The sequence below is a fragment of the Lepidochelys olivacea genome, assembly GCF_965140295.1.
Source record: "Lepidochelys olivacea isolate rLepOli2 genome assembly, chromosome: 9".
Lineage (NCBI taxonomy): Eukaryota > Metazoa > Chordata > Testudines > Cheloniidae > Lepidochelys > Lepidochelys olivacea.
In genome coordinates this window covers 16,727,925-16,744,791 of record NC_140419.1, presented here as the reverse complement: position 1 = coordinate 16,744,791, position 16,867 = coordinate 16,727,925, and the positions used below count along the sequence as shown (strand labels likewise).

At 45.4% G+C, this 16,867-nt stretch overlaps 1 protein-coding gene across 2 annotated transcripts in view; it reads left to right on the top strand.

The window, feature by feature from the left end:
* The first annotated feature begins 11,563 nt into the window (after positions 1–11,563).
* The window catches only part of SKIL (SKI like proto-oncogene), a 29,846-nt gene continuing 24,542 nt past the window's right edge, over positions 11,564–16,867 (top strand). Inside the window, exons 1-3 of one of the 2 annotated variants that reach the window (XM_084638895.1) lie at positions 11,579–11,669; positions 13,244–13,635; positions 14,114–15,227. In XM_084638895.1, coding sequence (XP_084495021.1) covers positions 14,121–15,227 — 1,107 coding nt within the window. In that variant the 5' untranslated portion in view covers positions 11,579–11,669; positions 13,244–13,635; positions 14,114–14,120. Of the gene's footprint in view, positions 11,670–13,243; positions 13,636–14,113; positions 15,228–16,867 lie in introns of both variants that reach the window. The other variant, XM_084638896.1, reaches the window with a different exon arrangement.

The following is a 16,867-nucleotide window of genomic DNA, read 5'->3' as shown; positions in this document are numbered from 1 at the left end:
ACACTGGTGTCTAGCCATTCTGGTTCCATACTTACTTGGCTTCTAATGTTGCTGGAATAGTCCTGCAGTGCATTCACATTGGCAAATCCAAATAATTTCAATTTGCTATACCTTCTATTTCTGTTATCTAATATTAAAAATCCTTCCCTGCCCCCTTCACAGGAAGAAAAAAATATTACGTGTTTAAACAAGCTCCAACATTTTGCTATATTAATTAAATTGTCTCTTTGGGCAATGATAGATTCAGCATTTCTTTGAGACTACTTTAAGCCCTGGCATTTTCAATTATGCTAGTTTTTCAGCCTGCAGCAAAACAGTATCACTCAGGCCTGTGTATATATGCCCTTCCCCTACTGGCACCTGTACCAAGCACATATATTTCTACAGCACCTCCTGCTTTCCCAAGGAAACAGTCCAAGAGAGGTATAGCTTCACATAGTGTAGGTGAAAGTAGACAGGGGTATATCAGTCTATTGTGCATATACTTACATCTGCTTGTGTTCTTCCACCACAACTGTAGATTTTTCCAGTGTTGGGCACATGATATATGGTTCATAGAATCATAGAATATCAGGGTTGAAAGGGACCTCAGGAGGTCATCTAGTCCAACCCCCTGCTCAAAGCAGGACCAATCCCCAATTTTTGCCCCCTGATCCCAAATGGCCCCCTCAAGGATTGAACTCACAACCCTGGGTTTAGCAGGCCAATGCTCAAACCACTGAGCTATCCCTCCCCCCATAAAACAAGAGTCAGACATTGGTGCTACCAATTATTAATTTGGTGTCCAATCACAAATACTTTGAATTCCAACTTCATTGGTAGCTTTGGGCACTCAACAAATCTCAGGAGGACCTGAGTATCTTTCAGAATTGGCAAACTGTTTCCGCCAGGTTTCGAACCGGGGACCTTTCACGTGTTAGGCGAACGTGATAACCACTACACTACGGAAACTTGCCCTTGTTCAGTCTATAGCCCTGGTGAGATCTTCCATGGTGCACAATTCCTCCAGGAGCTGGCAGACCAACGGAGTTCCATGGTTTGTGTTTTACTGCTAACATGTGTCTGGATTGTTGGAATAGCTCCACTTCTGCATATTGGCTTTTTGACCTGCCAACTGTTATTCAGAGGTGATTTAAATATCTCCAGGTCGACCAATCCCTCTCCTCACATGCAGGAAGGCATTCTGCAACATCACCGTGCATTTTAACATCCTCGCTGAGTATTTTGAGACATGTGCACTACATTTCCAGTTGTGTAGGTGTCGGTTATGTTTTAAGCAGTTCTGTTGCAGCTAGGAAGCTTTTCCGTGATTTCAGATTGCTAATCAGGTGGATGAACAAAGGGGAAGAAGTTTAAAGAGACAAAAAATGAGTGTATTCAGTGGTTGTGTTCTGCACTAAAGGAGATAAGAGGTTTTGGTAAGTTTTCTTCTTTTCTCTGACACACATGGAATGGAACGAATTCACCCCACGAAAAGGGGTAACTCTTTTTGGAAGCATTCAAATGTTTGTGGAATGAATCTGTTTCAAACATGGACAGTTGGATGCACATAATATTCAATAAGTTGGAGGCTTAAATCCTTCAGCAAAGTTAAGGCTTTGTTTTGGCACCTCTTCAACCATAACTTGTTAGCAAGTTAAAAAAGTATGGATTGGATGAATGGACTATAAGGTGGATAGAAAGCTGGTAGATTGTCGAGGTCAATGGGTAGCGATCAACAGCTCAATGTCTAGTTGGCAGCCGGTATCAAGAAGAGTGCCACAGGGGTCGGTCCTGGGGCCGGTTTTGTTCAACATCTTTATTAATGATCTGGATGATGGGATAGATTGCACCCTCAGCAAGTTCACGGATGACACAAAGATGAGGGGAGAGAGAGATACACAGGAGGGTAGGGATAGGGTCCAGAGTGACCTAGACAAATTGGAGGACTGGGCCAAAAGAAATCTGATGAGGTTCAACAAGGACAAGTGCAGAGTCCTGCACTTAAGATGGAAGAGTCCCGTGCACCGCTACAGGCTGGGGACTAACTGGCTACGCAGTAGTTCTGCAGAAAAGGACCTGGGGATTACAGTGGATGAGAAGCTGGATATGAGTCAGCAGTGTGCCCTTGTTGCCTAGAAAGTAAACGGCATATTGAGCCTCATTAGTAGGAGCATTGCCAGCAGATCAAGGGAAGTGATTATTCCCCTCTATTCAGCACTGGTGAGGCCACATCTGGAGTATGGCATCCAGTTTTGGGCCCCCTAGTACCGAAAGGATGTGGACAAATTGGAGAGAGTCCAGCAGAGGGCAATGAAAATTATTAGGGGGCTGGGGCACATGACTTACGAGGAGAGGCTGAGGGAAATGGGCTTGTTTAGTCTACAGAAGAGAAGAGTGAGGGGGGATTTGATCGCAGCCTTCAACTACCTCATGTGGGGTTCCAAAGAGGATGGAACTAGGCTGTTCTCAGTGGTGGCAGATGACAGAAGAAAGAGCAATAGTCTCAAGTTGCAGTGGGGGAGGTCTAGGTTGGATATTAGGAAACACTATTTCACTTGGAGGGTGGTGAAGCACTGGAATGGGTTACCTAGGGAGGTGTGGAATCTCCATCCTTCAAGGTTTTTAAGGCCCAGCTTGACAAAGCCCTGGATGGGATGCTTTAGTTGGTGTTGGTCCTGCTTTGAGCAGGGAGTTGAACTAGATGACCTCGTTATGGTCTCTTCCAACCCTAATCTTCTATGATTCTATAATAGGCTTACCTTTCTGCTGTCATAGGCCTGTACACTATGGTAAAAGTAAAATTATGATCCTGTGTTGCTGTTGAAACATCTACCACTGAATAAAGGAATTGAGTTCATGCTCTGTTACGGATTCATGATTCCCTCATCTCTGTCAGAGCCCTTTAGTGATAGAAAGGTCAAGTGGTTTTCCTTTTCTCTAGGTTTCAAAAATAAATATAATCATTATTGGCTTTGTGATGGCAGAACTATTGTTCTACTCTCAGCAACAACTGTTTATACACAGTTATACTGAGCCTCTTTCTACTATTTAAACTTTCTAGATATTTATTATTTTTATATTACAATTGCACCAAGGGGTTCCAATCAGCAGAGAGTCCCTCATTAGCTGCTGTAGAAACACAGTGTACCAGTCCCCATCTCAAAGATGTGACAATCTAATCATAAATCCATGGTGTGCCCCCACTTGAATAGTGTATCAAGTTCTGGTCACCCCATCTCAAAAAGGATATAGTGGAATTGGAAAAAGTTCAGAAAAGGGCAACAAAGCTGATCAAAGATACAGAATGGCTTCCATATGAGGAGACACTAAAAATATTAGGGCTGTTCAATTTAGAAAAGAGACTAAAGTGGGGATCTGATAGAGGTCTATAAAATCATGACTGGTGTGGAAAAAGTGACTAGAGAAGTGTTATTTGCCCTTTCCTACAATACAATAAACAGGGGTCACCTGATGAAATTAATAGGCATTAGGTTTAATACAAACAAGAAGTAGTACTTTTTCCACACAAAGCACAATTAATCTGTGGAACTCCTGCCCACGGGATGTTGTGACAGCCAAAAGTACAACTGGCTTCAAAACCAAACAAGGTAAGTTCCTGAAGGATAGGCCCATCAATGCCTATTAGCCAAAATGGTCAGAGATGCAATTCCATGCTCAGGGTGACCCTAAACTGCTCACTACCAGAAGCAAGGAGGGAAGAAAGGGTGGAAAACTCCAAATGCCCGGTTCTGTACATTCCCTCTGAAGCTCTGATACTAGCCACTGTTGGAGACAGGATACTTGGCTAGATGGACCTTTGTTCTGATCCAGTATGGCAGTTCTTACATTCTTAGGTTCTTAAGCTTAAGATCAGATGCAACAAGTGGGGTGTTTTAACATACAAAACTAGAGGAAGTGACAGCAATATACACATATTTGTGAACACACTAGCTAAGTGCACAATTCATAGGAATTTAAGTTGCCATGCAAGGTGGAACAACTTCAACAGGAGATTGAGAGAGCCCCTCCCCAGAATACCTTATAGCCCCATAGTTAAGGCACTTATCTGGGAGTTAGGACACATGTATTCAAGTCCCTGCATAGAAGCATAGAGATTTGTACCTAGGTCTCCCACATCACAAACAAGTGTGCTAACCATTCAACTATTGGGTACAAGGAAAGTACCTTCTCCTCCTTGGCTGTGTTTTGTGCAGGTTAGGCATGTCTGAGAACTCCTACCAAACCAGGCTCTGCAAGCAAATAGGCAAGGTCACATCTTGTTTGCAAATCCCCCAGGAACTCAGGCATACATTAGGCCACCAAGCACACCAGTAACATTGGGAGTGAGGTGGCTTTGCATACGCACACCAACAGAAATGTGGGCACCTACATTTAGGGTCAGGCAGCAGCTGAACAAGGATTTTGAGGATCTATATTTTGGACTTAGCTAAAATGGCAGTTAGGTGCCTAAATCCCTTTGTGATTCCAGCTCTTGTAGAAGAAAGGGACAAATGGACCTGAAGGTTTATCAAAGGTTGGCACAATTGGTGGAGTAAATGGGTGGTTGACAATGTGATAAGATAGAGGGGCTACGTATGGCAGGGTTAAACTGTGACAGGTCTTAACAGGGGAGTCAGTAATTTCCATCCTGCAGCCAAGGAAATCAAAATATTGTACAGTAGAACCTCAGAGTTATGAATTACCTCAGGAATGGAGGTTATTCATAACTCTGAACAAAACGACAGGTTTCAGAGTAACAGCCGTGTTAGTCTGTATTCGCAAAAAGAAAAGGAGTACTTGTGGCACCTTAGAGACAAACCAATTTATTTGAGCATAAGCTTTCGTGAGCTACAGCTCACTTCATCGGATGCATACCGTGGAAACTGCAGCAGATATTATATACACACAGAGATCATGAAACAATACCTCCTCCCACCCCACTGTCCTGCTGGTAATAGCTTATCTAAAGTGATCATCAAGTTGGGCCATTTCCAGCACAAATCCAGGTTTTCTCACCCTCCACCCTCCTACACACAAACTCACTCTCCTGCTGGTAATAGCTCATCCAAAGTGACCACTCTCCCTACAATGTGCATGATAATCAAGGTGGGCCATTTCCAGCACAAATCTAGGTTTTCTCACCCCCCCACCCCCATACACATACAAACTCACTCTCCTGCTGGTAATAGCTCATCCAAAATGACCACTCTCCCTACAATGTGCATGGTAATCAAGGTGGGCCATGTCCAGCACAAATCCAGGCTCTCTCACCACCCCCCATTTCCTCCCCGGGACACACACACACACAAACTCACTCTCCTGCTGGCAATAGCTCATCCAAACTGACCACTCTCCAAGTTTAAATCCAAGTTTAACCAGAACATCTGGGGTGGGGGGGGGTAGGAAAAAACAAGGGGAAATAGGCTACCTTGCATAATGACTTAGCCACTCCCAGTCTCTATTTAAGCCTAAATTAACAGTATCCAATTTGCAAATGAATTCCAATTCAGCAGTTACTCGCAGGAGTCTGGATTTGAAGTTTTTTTGTTTTAAGATAGCGACCTTCATGTCTGTGATTGCGTGACCAGACAGATTGAAGTGTTCTCCGACTGGTTTATGAATGTTATAATTCTTGACATCTGATTTGTGTCCATTTATTCTTTTACGTAGAGACTGTCCAGTTTGACCAATGTACATGGCAGAGGGGCATTGCTGGCACATGATGGCATATATCACATTGGTGGATGTGCAGGTGAACGAGCCTCTGATAGTGTGGCTGATGTTATTAGGCCCTGTGACGGTGTCCCCTGAATAGATATGTGGGCACAGTTGGCAACGGGCTTTGTTGCAAGGATAAGTTCTTGGGTTAGTGGTTCTGTTGTGTGGTATGTGGTTGCTGGTGAGTATTTGCTTCAGGTTGCGGGGCTGTCTGTAGGCAAGGACTGGCCTGTCTCCCAAGATTTGTGAGAGTGTTGGGTCATCCTTCAGGAAAGGTTGTAGATCCTTAATAATGCGTTGGAGGGGTTTTAGTTGGGGGCTGAAGGTGACGGCTAGTGGCGTTCTGTTATTTTCTTTGTTAGGCCTGTCCTGTAGTAGGTAACTTCTGGGAACTCTTCTGGCTCTATCAATCTGTTTCTTCACTTCCGCAGGTGGGTATTGTAGTTGTAAGAAAGCTTGACAGAGATCTTTTTTCTCTGTTTTTCTCTGTCTGAGGGGTTGGAGCAAATGCGGTTGTATCGCAGAGCTTGGCTGTAGACGATGGATCGTGTGGTGTGGTCAGGGTGAAAGCTGGAGGCATGTAGGTAGGAATAGCGGTCAGTAGGTTTCCGGTATAGGGTGGTGTTTATGTGACCATTGTTTATTAGCACTGTAGTGTCCAGGAAGTGGATCTCTTGTGTGGACTGGACCAGGCTGAGGTTGATGGTGGGATGGAAGGAGCAAGGGCATGGCTGACTCGGGGGAAGGGGTGGAGTGGTGGCAGGCCCTCAGGCAGAGCAGGGGGTTGAGCAATGAGCACTCCACAGCAAATTGGAAAGTTAGCATCTGTAGCTCCAGCCTCTGAGTCATCGCCTATGCAAGGAGCCACATATTAACCTCTGAAGAGCAGCATGCAGCTCTGGAGCCACAGGTTGGCCACCCCAATCTAAACCCTAACAGAGGGTTGTCTAACCTGCTCTTAAAAATCTCCAATGATGGAGATTCCACAACCTCCCTAGGTAATTTATTCCAGTGCTTAACCACCCTGACAGGAAGTTTTTCCTAAACCTCTCTTATTGCAATTCTAGCCTATTGCTTTTTGTCCTATCCTCAGAGGTAAAAGAGAACAATTTTTCTCCCTCCCCCTTCTAACAACCTTTTATGTACTTGAAAACTGCCCTTCCAGCTTGACTGTGAACTATAGATAACTACTCTCTGGGAATGGTTTTCCAACCAGTTATGCACCCACCTTATAGTAGCTCCATCAAGGTTGTATTTCCCTGGTGTGTTTATGAGGTCATGCAAGACAATATCAAAAACCTTACTAAAGTCAAGATATACCACATCTACCGCTTCCCCCAATCCACAAGGCTTGTTATCCTGTCAAAGAAAGCTATTAGGTTCATTTGACACTACTTTTTCTTTACAAATCCATGCTGACTGTTACTTATCACCTTATTATCTCCTAGACGTCTGAAAATTGGTTGCTTAATTATTTGCTTCATTATCTTTCCAGGTACTGAAGTTAAGACGACTGATCTGTAATTCCCTGGGTTGTCCTTATTCCCCTTTTCATAGATTGGCACTATATTTGCCCTTTCCCAATCCTCTGGAATCTCACCCATCTTCCATTACTTTTTGAAGATAATTGCTAATGGCTCAAATATCTCCTCAGTCAGCTCCTTGAGTATTCTAGGATGTATTTCATCAGGCCCTGGTGACTTGAAAAAAATCTAACTTTGTTTAATGACAGGTCTACACTACTGCTTATGTTGATATAACTTATGTCAGTCAGGGGTGTGAAAAAGCCACCTTCCTGAGCAACGCAAGTTACAACAACCTAAGCGCTGTCCACACGAGTGCTATGTTGGCGGGAGATGCTCTCCTGCCGACATAGCTTCCAGCTCTTGCAGAGGTGCAGTAATTATGCTGACAGGAGGGCTCTCTCCCATCAGCATAGAGTGTCATCACCAGAAGCACTACAGCGGCGCAGCTGCTTCAGTGCAGCTGTGCCAATGTAGCACTTCTAGTGTATACTATCCCTAAGTAATTTTTAAAGTATTCTTTCCCTATTTTCTGGCATTCATTAAATTATATGTCCAATTGCTACTAAAATTTTTGGTGAAAACTGAAACAAAAAAGTCATTTGGCACTTCTGCCATTTCCACATTTTCTGTTATTGTTTCCCCCCCTTGTTGAGTAATAGGCCTACCATGTCCTTAGTTTTCCTCTTGCTTCTCATGTATTTGTAGAATATTTTCTTGTTACTTTGTATATCTCTAGCTAGTTTAATCTTGTTTTGTGCCTTAGTCTTTCTAATTTTGTCCTTATGTACTTATTTGTTTATATTCATCTTTTGTATTTTGACCTAGTTTCCACTTTTTGTAAGATTCTCTTTTGAGAATCATTGAAGATCTCCTGGTTAAGCCAGGGAGGTCTCTTGCCGTACTTCCTATCTTTCCTATAGTTTGCTCTTGTGCCCTTTTGTCTTTGAAAAACTGTGAACTCCTGAACTGTTTTTCCCGTAGACTTGCTTCCCAAGAAATCTTACCTACCAGTTTTCTATGTCTGCCTTCTTGAAATCCATTTTCTTTATTGTGCTGTTTTCCCTCCTACCACCTTAGAACAGGGGTCGGCAACCTGCAGCACGTGTGCCAAAGGTGGCATGTAAGCCGATTTTTACTGGCACGCTTCTGCCAGTTGGGGTCCCGGCCACTGCCCCCGCCCAGCCCGCTGCCGGACTGGATGAACGGAACCCCAGGCCAGCAGCAGGCTGAGCGGGGCCGGCGGCTGGGACCCCAGCTGGCAGGAGCCGGTGGACGGAACCCCAGATCGGTGGCAGGCTGAGCCTTTCAGTCCACCGCCGGTCTGGGGTTCTGTCCACCCGTGTAGTGTATTAAATTTCTCCCCATAGGAATGTGCTACTTGCGGAGCACCAGGACTGGCAGCCGTAAGTAGTACACCGTAAGTAGCACACTCCTACGGGGAGAAATTTAATACAGTACACCGCAGTAGGGAAGGCTGCACCTCCCCAAACAGCTGGCCCAGTTCTCGCCCCCTGACTGCCCCCCTCATAACCCCTGACCCATCCAACATCCCCCCCCCGGCTCCTTGTCCCCTGACCACCCCCTCCCAGGACCCCCTGCTCCCTGACTGCCCCCCTCAGAACCCTCCACCCATCCAACCCCACCCCTCCTTGTCTCCTGACCACCCCCTCCCGGGACCCCCTACCCTTAACCACCCCCCAGGACCCCACCCGCCATCCAAGCCCCCCTGCTCCCTGTCCCCTGACTGCCCCAACCCCTATCCACACCCCCGAACCCTGACAGGCCCCCCGGGACTCCCACGCCTATCCAACCACCCCAGTTCCCCATCCCCTTACCATGCCGCTTAGAGCACCAGGACTGGCCGCCGTAAGTAGTACACTGTAAATAGCACGTTCCTATGGGGAGCAATTTAATACACTACACCTGGCCCCGCTCAGCCCGCTGATGGTCTGGAGTTCTCAAAATATGTTCTCTCACCCCTTATAAAAAATTACACTACAATTAGCTTAAAAACTTGAAAACTTAAAAACTTTGTATATTACAGTAATCATTAAAAAATGTATAATGTTAATAAATACATAGGTTTGATGAAACAAAGTAGTTGTAATTATGTGCCTGTGCTTAATTTGTGTTTTCGATGATTTACCTTCTAAAAAAAATCTCGCATGTCTCGCACCCCAGGTTAAGAACCACTGCACTAAACTGATAAGATCTGCATTTTAATTTAATTTTAAATGAAGCTTCTTAAACATTTTTAAAACCTTGTTTACTTTACATACAACAATAGTTTAGTTACATAATATATACCTATAGAGGGAGACTTTCTAAAAACGTTAAAATGTATTACTGGCACATGAAACCTTAAATTAGAGTGAATAAATGAAGACTCAGCACACCACTTCTGAAAGGCTGCCGACCCCTGCCTTAGAATAATGAACTCTATCATTTCATGATTACTTTTACCTAAGCTGCCTTCCACTTTCAAATTCTCACTTATTTGTTAAAATCAAGTATAGAACAGCTTCTTCCTGAGTGGCTTTCCCTACCTTCTGAAATAAAAAATTGTCTCCAATACATTCCAAGAACTTGGTTGGATAATCTGTGCCCTGCAGTATTATTTTGCCAACAGCTGTCTACATAGTTGAAGTCCTCCATCACCGCCAAGTTCTGTGCTTTGGATGATTTTGTTAGTCACTTATAAAAAGCCTCATCCACCTCCTCTTCCTGGGTAGGTGGTCTGTAGTAGACCCCTACCATGACATCACCCTTATTTTTTACCTTTTATGCTTACCCAGAGACTTTTCAACAAGTGTCTCCTATTTCCATCTCACCCTCAGTCCAAGTGTATACATTTTTTATATATAAGGCAACACCTCCTCTCTTTTTTCCCCCGCCTATCCTTCCTGGGCAAGCTGTACCCTTCTATACCAAATATTCCAGTCATGTATATTATCCCACCAACTCTCTGAGACGTCAACTATGTCATTCATGTTCATTGACTAGCATGTCTAGTTCTTTCTGCTTATTCCCCATACTCCTTGCATTAGTATACAGACATCTAAGATACCGATTTGATTTCCCCTGCGTTCTCTCTTCTCTCCCTCTTATCCCTGCTGTAACAGCCCAGGCTCACCCCAGATTCCAGTCCTTCACCCAGGTCTCCATGTTTGTCTCACAATGGAAGAAATGGGGAGCTGCATTGTATGTGTGGGGAAAGTAAGGAGGGGGTCATTTTGGTGGAGGGGAAGCATCTGTGAGGAGGGCCCTGGAAGGGCTTCTTGGGGGCTTGTTGCCATGGGCAGTGGGGAAGGAGATGGGCTTTGTTTAGGAGTCAGAGGGAAGGTATCTGGGTGGGGAGACTATGGTGAAGTAGGAACAGGCTCTCTGTGGGAAGGTGGACTCTCTGGAGGGAAACACCTGGGGGAAGGGACTCTCTGTGGGAGAAGGTCTCCCTTGGGGGTGCAGACAGAGCTCTTGCTGAGAAGTGGGATACCTGTGAGGTGAGTTTCTGGGTGGGGGAGGGTTGAGAGCGTCTCTTTGGGGTGAGGGGCCTCTGAGTGAGGGTAGAGCTGGCTGTGGGAGAAGGGGGTCTCTGTGGAGGTCAGGGCTCACTGGGCAGTGGGAGGCCTGGGGTGAGAAGAGGCTGGGGTCTCTGGGAGCGAAGGAGGAGGGGAGCAGAAGGCTGCTGTGGGGGATAGATTCACCGTGTGGCAGGAACCCCTGAGAGACCCTTGAGGGATGAGGAGTCCCTGTGGGAGGCTGGGGGTTCCTCACAGTAGAGGTGGGGCCTCGGGGGGAGCATGGGGCTCTCTCATGGAAGGGGGAGGTTTCTGTGAAGGAGGGGAAGGGTGTCTGTGCGAGCGTGGGGGTCTCAGAAGGGGGTGTGGTCCCTCTGATGGGTTGGGGGGTCCCTGTGAGATCGTGGGGATTTTTCTCACAAGGGGGGGGGATCCCCGTAGGAGCGTTGAGGGTACTCACGAAAGGCGGCTGGGTCTCGGGGGGGGAGCGGGGGGGAGAGCTGAGGTCACTCACGGAAGTGGGGTGGGTCCCTGGAGGAGCGTAGGGTTCTCTCAAGGAAGGGCCCTGGGGGCGCGGCGCGCTCCCTGGGGGAACGTGGGGTCACGGAAGGGGGCGAGAAGGCCTTATGGGCGCGTGGGGGTGCCCGGGGGGAAAGCGCTGCGCAGTGGGACGGGAGCTCTCCGTGTGGAGAGGAGGGAGGAGGAGCCCCTGGCTTCATTCCACCAGCTTTTCGCGGGAGGGGGAGGGGGAGCCGCTCGCCGCAACCGCGGCGCTACCCCAGACAGTAGGCGGGGCTGGAGGCGAGGGCGCGCGCCCGCCGGGTTGGTGCCCGCGCGCCGCCGTCTCCGCAGTGAGGTCACGAGTGGGCGGTGCGTGCGCGGCTTCTGCTCTACTGTTGGGGTGTCGGAGACCCCACGATGCCGGGTGAGCCGCCGGGCGGCGGGGTGAGGGGACCTGCCACAGAGGCGGAGGGCAGAGCGCCCCGGGGGTGGCGGGAGGAGGCTGGGGGGCGCAGCCGGGGGTAGGAGGAGTGTGCGCGGCGGAGGGGGGGAGGGGAGGCTGTTCGTGAGAGGGGGTCGGAGCGTCTGGGGGGGAAGGGGGCGAACCCAGGGGAGGGGAGGGGAGGGTATTCGTGAGAGGGGTCGGAGTGTCTGGGGGAAGGGGGCGAACCCAGGGGATTGTGTGGAGAGGGGCTGATTATGCCTGCGGTGAAGGAGTGTCTGTGGAGGCTGGGGGTTTAGTCCATAGGCGTCGGTGGGGGTGGGAGCATTATCCCTAAACTGGGGGAGTGTCTGTGGGGGATGGGGCTTAGTGGGGGAGGGAGGGGTGTTATTTCGTGGTTGGGTGTGCGTTCGGGGAAGGGGGGACCCCATGAGGAGCGGGGGTCATAATGTGGGGAGTCACTGAATGAAGGGAATTGTTCCTAGTTGGGAGGGGGGTGTTGTGTGTGTGTGTGTGTCCTGGGGGTGGGGTGGTGAAGAGTTGCGTGGTGGGGTTTGTGTGAGGTGGGTTTGTGTGTGTGTGTGTGGATTGGGCCGGGGAGAAGTTGTGTGTGAGGTGTGCCGTTGAGAGGTGGGATTTCGGGGGGCTACACGAGAATTGGCAGGGGGTTGGGAGAGTCAGTGGTAGGTTTGAATGCGGGATCACTTCAGTATTTGGGGTGTCTGTGGAAAGGAGGAGAAAAGGGTAAGTCCTGTGTTTGATGGAGTCTTGTCAGAGGAGAGCGTGGGTAATGGTTGAGAGAGTGATATAGACTGAGGTGGAGGTGAGTCATGGGCGGGAGGGGGAGGCGAGTCTGGGTGGAGTGTGAGAGAGACGGGATGGTGGTGAGTGTTGGGGTTATTCCAGGAAGGGTCAGTATGTCAGAGGAAATTATGGGGGAGGGGATGTTAATCTAAGGGAGAATACAGCGCATGTGAGCTGTGGAAAAACACATAAGTACAGTTTGGCTCAGAGAAAGCAGTAGTGGTGAGTGTTGCATGGCGTCTGGTGTGGGAAAGGGTCTAGGCTGTTTCAGTTTAGTTATGTTGGATTTGTTTGGATGGCACTGAATGTAAAAAGTGTGAAGGCTGAGGTTAGGAGAAAATACTTTCATTTCATATACATATTCAAAGAAAGAGGGGCTAGTTGTCCCCTTTCCCTGTGTTAATCTTCTCCTACTTTGCAGTGCATGGAAGAGAGATGTGGTAATCCCCCTTTTTTTTTTTGGATTCTGTCCCTGGGGTTTACAGAGCATTGAATAGGGTGAGGGAATAGGTGATTCCCCTCTGTGTCCCCTTTGCCACATGTTTGCAGCACTCTGAATGAGTTACATTGCAGCTGCCATAATAGGGTTTATGATTTTAAATCAAAGTTCTCTGCAAATTAGAGTTATTTAGGGAACATATCCCTACCTTGGTATATTGAATCCATTTCAAGATGAGAGACTGTTTTAGATAAAGATTGTATTCTTCAAATAAATTTGAATGATGATTACTGATCTTTTCCTCTTTTTACAGGTTATATAAAAGGATTGACAAAGATTTGTATTATTAGCCCAAACAATGAATCTTGCAGATGGCCTGGATCTTATTTTCATTGTCAGTAATTTAGGGTAGGAAAACTGACGCATGCTAGGATAATTTTTACTGATGCCGACCTTGTAGGGATGTTTAGTTTCCACCAGCAAACCTGGATCAGCCTTTAATTCGTGGATTTATCACTGAATTACCATAATACATTTCTCCAACACTAGAGGTGTGATTTAAACTTGGCTGCACAATAAATAAAGTGACTAAGCTCTGTGTTGGATCCTGTGAGTTGAGAGGGATGTGCTGCGTAAATTGTACACCCAACTGAAATTATCTTTTGGAAGATTTGCATTAAGACCACCACTGCTCAGTGAAAACAAGTGAGCATTTTTGTATTTTAATACTTAAATGCAAACATATAAGAAAAGTCAGTATGTTTTTTAAAAGAAAAACTTGCAAAAAGAAGTCTGGTTTTGATCACCAAACCCCAATTTTTCTACTAGATTAATTTATTAGAATGATCTGTATATAGTGGTGTAGGGGTATGAAACTATACTCTTTTGTATGTACATTGTGCTGTCCATTTAATAAAAGAGAACTCAACAAATATTTTTAAACCCCCCAAAAAACCTCTTGTTAACCCTTCCACCCTTTAATTTTATGCTGTTACATGCAAAACGGGTTACATTTGTAGCTCTTGCAAGGATTTAATCTTTTAACCTCTATAAGGAGGTGGCACAACATTTGCTGGGCATGATATAATTAAAATAGTTGGAAATTGGTGTGTCTTTAAGAAAAACAAAACAAACACAACTAGGAAGATGCACATTTCAAATTTATTTATTTAAAATTCTGCAGTTCAGTGATGGAAAGTCCACAAACGGATTTCTCTGTAAGTCCAGTTTCTGACCAAAAAGAGAGTGAAGTCCAAGAAGATGGCAGTCCACCAGTAAAAAAAGTAATGACAGAAAAGCATGTAAATAGCAAAGTACAAGCTGTAGTAAATAAGATGCCAACAATAAAGAAGGAAAACATGGATGAATATGAAGACACTCCCATGGAGTCTGATGGAGAAAATGCCAAACCGAACAGTACTACACTATCTGAGTCTTTGAATTTAAATCCTGGTTTGAAACACACATTGGCACAGTTCCATTTAAGCAGCCAGAGTTCACTGGGTGGACCAGCAGCTTTTTCAGCTCGTTATTCCCAGGAAAGCATGTCACCCACTGTCTTCGTGCCTCTTTCATCACCACAGATACTTCCTAGTCCACTGCTCATTCCTTCAGACAGTTCCACAGAGCTCACTCAGAGTATATTGGAGGGAGAATCTATTTCTTGTTTTAAAGTTGGAGGGGAAAAAAGACTCTGTTTGCCTCAAGTGTTGAATTCAGTGCTCCGAGACTTTTCACTACAGCAAATTAATACAGTGTGCGATGAACTGTATATATACTGCTCGAGGTGCACTTCCGACCAGCTTCATATCCTGAAGGTTTTGGGGATCCTTCCATTTAATGCCCCATCCTGTGGGTTGATAACACTGACTGATGCTCAAAGACTATGCAATGCTTTACTACGTCCTCGCACTTTTCCTCAAAATGGCACTCTGCCTCCTGCAAAAAACGCATTGGTCCAATTGAAAGAGACTGGCAGTGCCTTCGAAGTAGAGCATGAATGCTTGGGCAAGTGCCAGGGTTTGTTTGCACCTCAATTTTATCTTCAGCCGGATGCTCCGTGTATCCAGTGTTTGGAGTGCTACGGAATGTTTTCACCCCAGACATTTGTGATGCATTCGCATAGATCCCCTGACAAGAGGACCTGCCACTGGGGCTTTGAATCAGCCAAGTGGCATTGTTATCTTCATGTTAACCAAAAATATTTAGGCACTTCAGAGGAGAGAAAACTGAAACATCTTTTGGAGGAAATGAAGGAGAAGTTTAGCATGAAAAATCAGAAAAGAATTCACTCCAAAGTAAGTTCAACTACTCTTGAAAAACTTCTGGATCAAAGATGAAATATTTATTTTTAGAAGTATGTTCATTTTTATCAATATGAGTAGGTATCAAACCAAGTATAAGTTAAGGCCACTATAGATCTTTAGCATAGATAATACAAAGCAGTAGTGAATATTCCTTTTGTGTTGGGGTTTTTATGGTGGTAGGAAACTTGCCAAAAAACTGTTAATCTAAAAGGTAGGTTTCTTTTTCTTTAAACTGGCAAAAGCTAGGAACTTTAGAGCCATCATGGAAACACTGCGCTACTTTTCTCATTTCAGTTACCAATTTTGTGTGATGTTCTATGTAGTGTGTGTTGCCATGGCTAAGCAAAGCAGGAGGGAGCCTCAGAATGGAGCGTCAGCTTTAATTCTGTTTGTGTCAGTTAAAGCGAGTTTGTTAGCTTACCAAGCACCCACTAGCATACCATGATTTTTCAATTAATGTAATGTTGCATTGATAAGATACTATTTAAAAACAGAAGACTTTGGTAATTTTTTTCTTCATTAAACAGGTTATATATAATATAGATATGCCATAAATGGTTTTTTAAGCAATCTAACAATTCTTTATGCCAGCACTTTGAGCTACTATGGAGGGACTTGTAATAAAAATATGCAAATAGTATTGCTATAAGTCTATACATTGCTTCACAAACATAAAGCTAGTCTGTGCCACAAAGAGCTCATAATTTGAATAATACAATTATTAGCCAAAACATTAAACAGTCCTAGTGAAGGAATTATTAGTGCTTGAAGAAGTGGGTTATAAGAGATTTGGAGGAGAAGTGAGGGTAAGTAATGGGTGAAGATAGGAGATTGTTTGAGGCACTGGTTTCAATGATGTTTGTGTGCAACTATTAATTTTGCTGTAGAGAGAGTTTAAACTTTGAGGTTTTGAAATGCTTCCCTCTTCCTGTTGGGATATATTGTGTTCTTTGAAGCATTTACTTGTCCATTTGCAAGCTACGGGCCTAATCATACACCCATTAAAGTGGGTGCAAGTTTTGCCATCCAATTCAAGGGAGAAGCAGATGGTCATGAATGTTACAAGTAGTTGGCACCCCTTGGAAACAAGTTCTGAGAAACTATCAGTGTAGGGACCCAGGGGCTGCCCACTTTACAACAGTAACGTGACAGTATTAATAAGCCAATAGAGAATTTTGACATTTTAACATTATAACATGCCTGTAACAAATTCTCCTTCCGCACATACAATTATTACTAAGCGTGCACAGATGTTCATAGTATGGTCAGTGGTGTGCTTGCTCCTAGAATGATTAACCACTGCATCACTCTCTCATTGCAGTGCCACACACTGGTATAACACCTGCAAAAGTACAAATATGCCTTCTATCTCTCAGTGACGGTTTTGACAGCCTAAAGCACTGGCTCTGTCACTTCTCAAGCTGGTTATGCGCAGGCCCAAAAGTAACAAGGGCGATCTTCAGGTGGTTTCTGCTGTGTCCAGTCCATGAAACCCACGTGCTCAGAGCAGATCTGAGGGTAGCAGAGGCAGTATTCAGTTTGTGTTGTCTTTTCTTGTTCACCCCAACAGAATTCTTCTCAGAACTCCTATTTCTTGCTGCTAAAGGGAAACAAAAGAGAATGAAGCATAG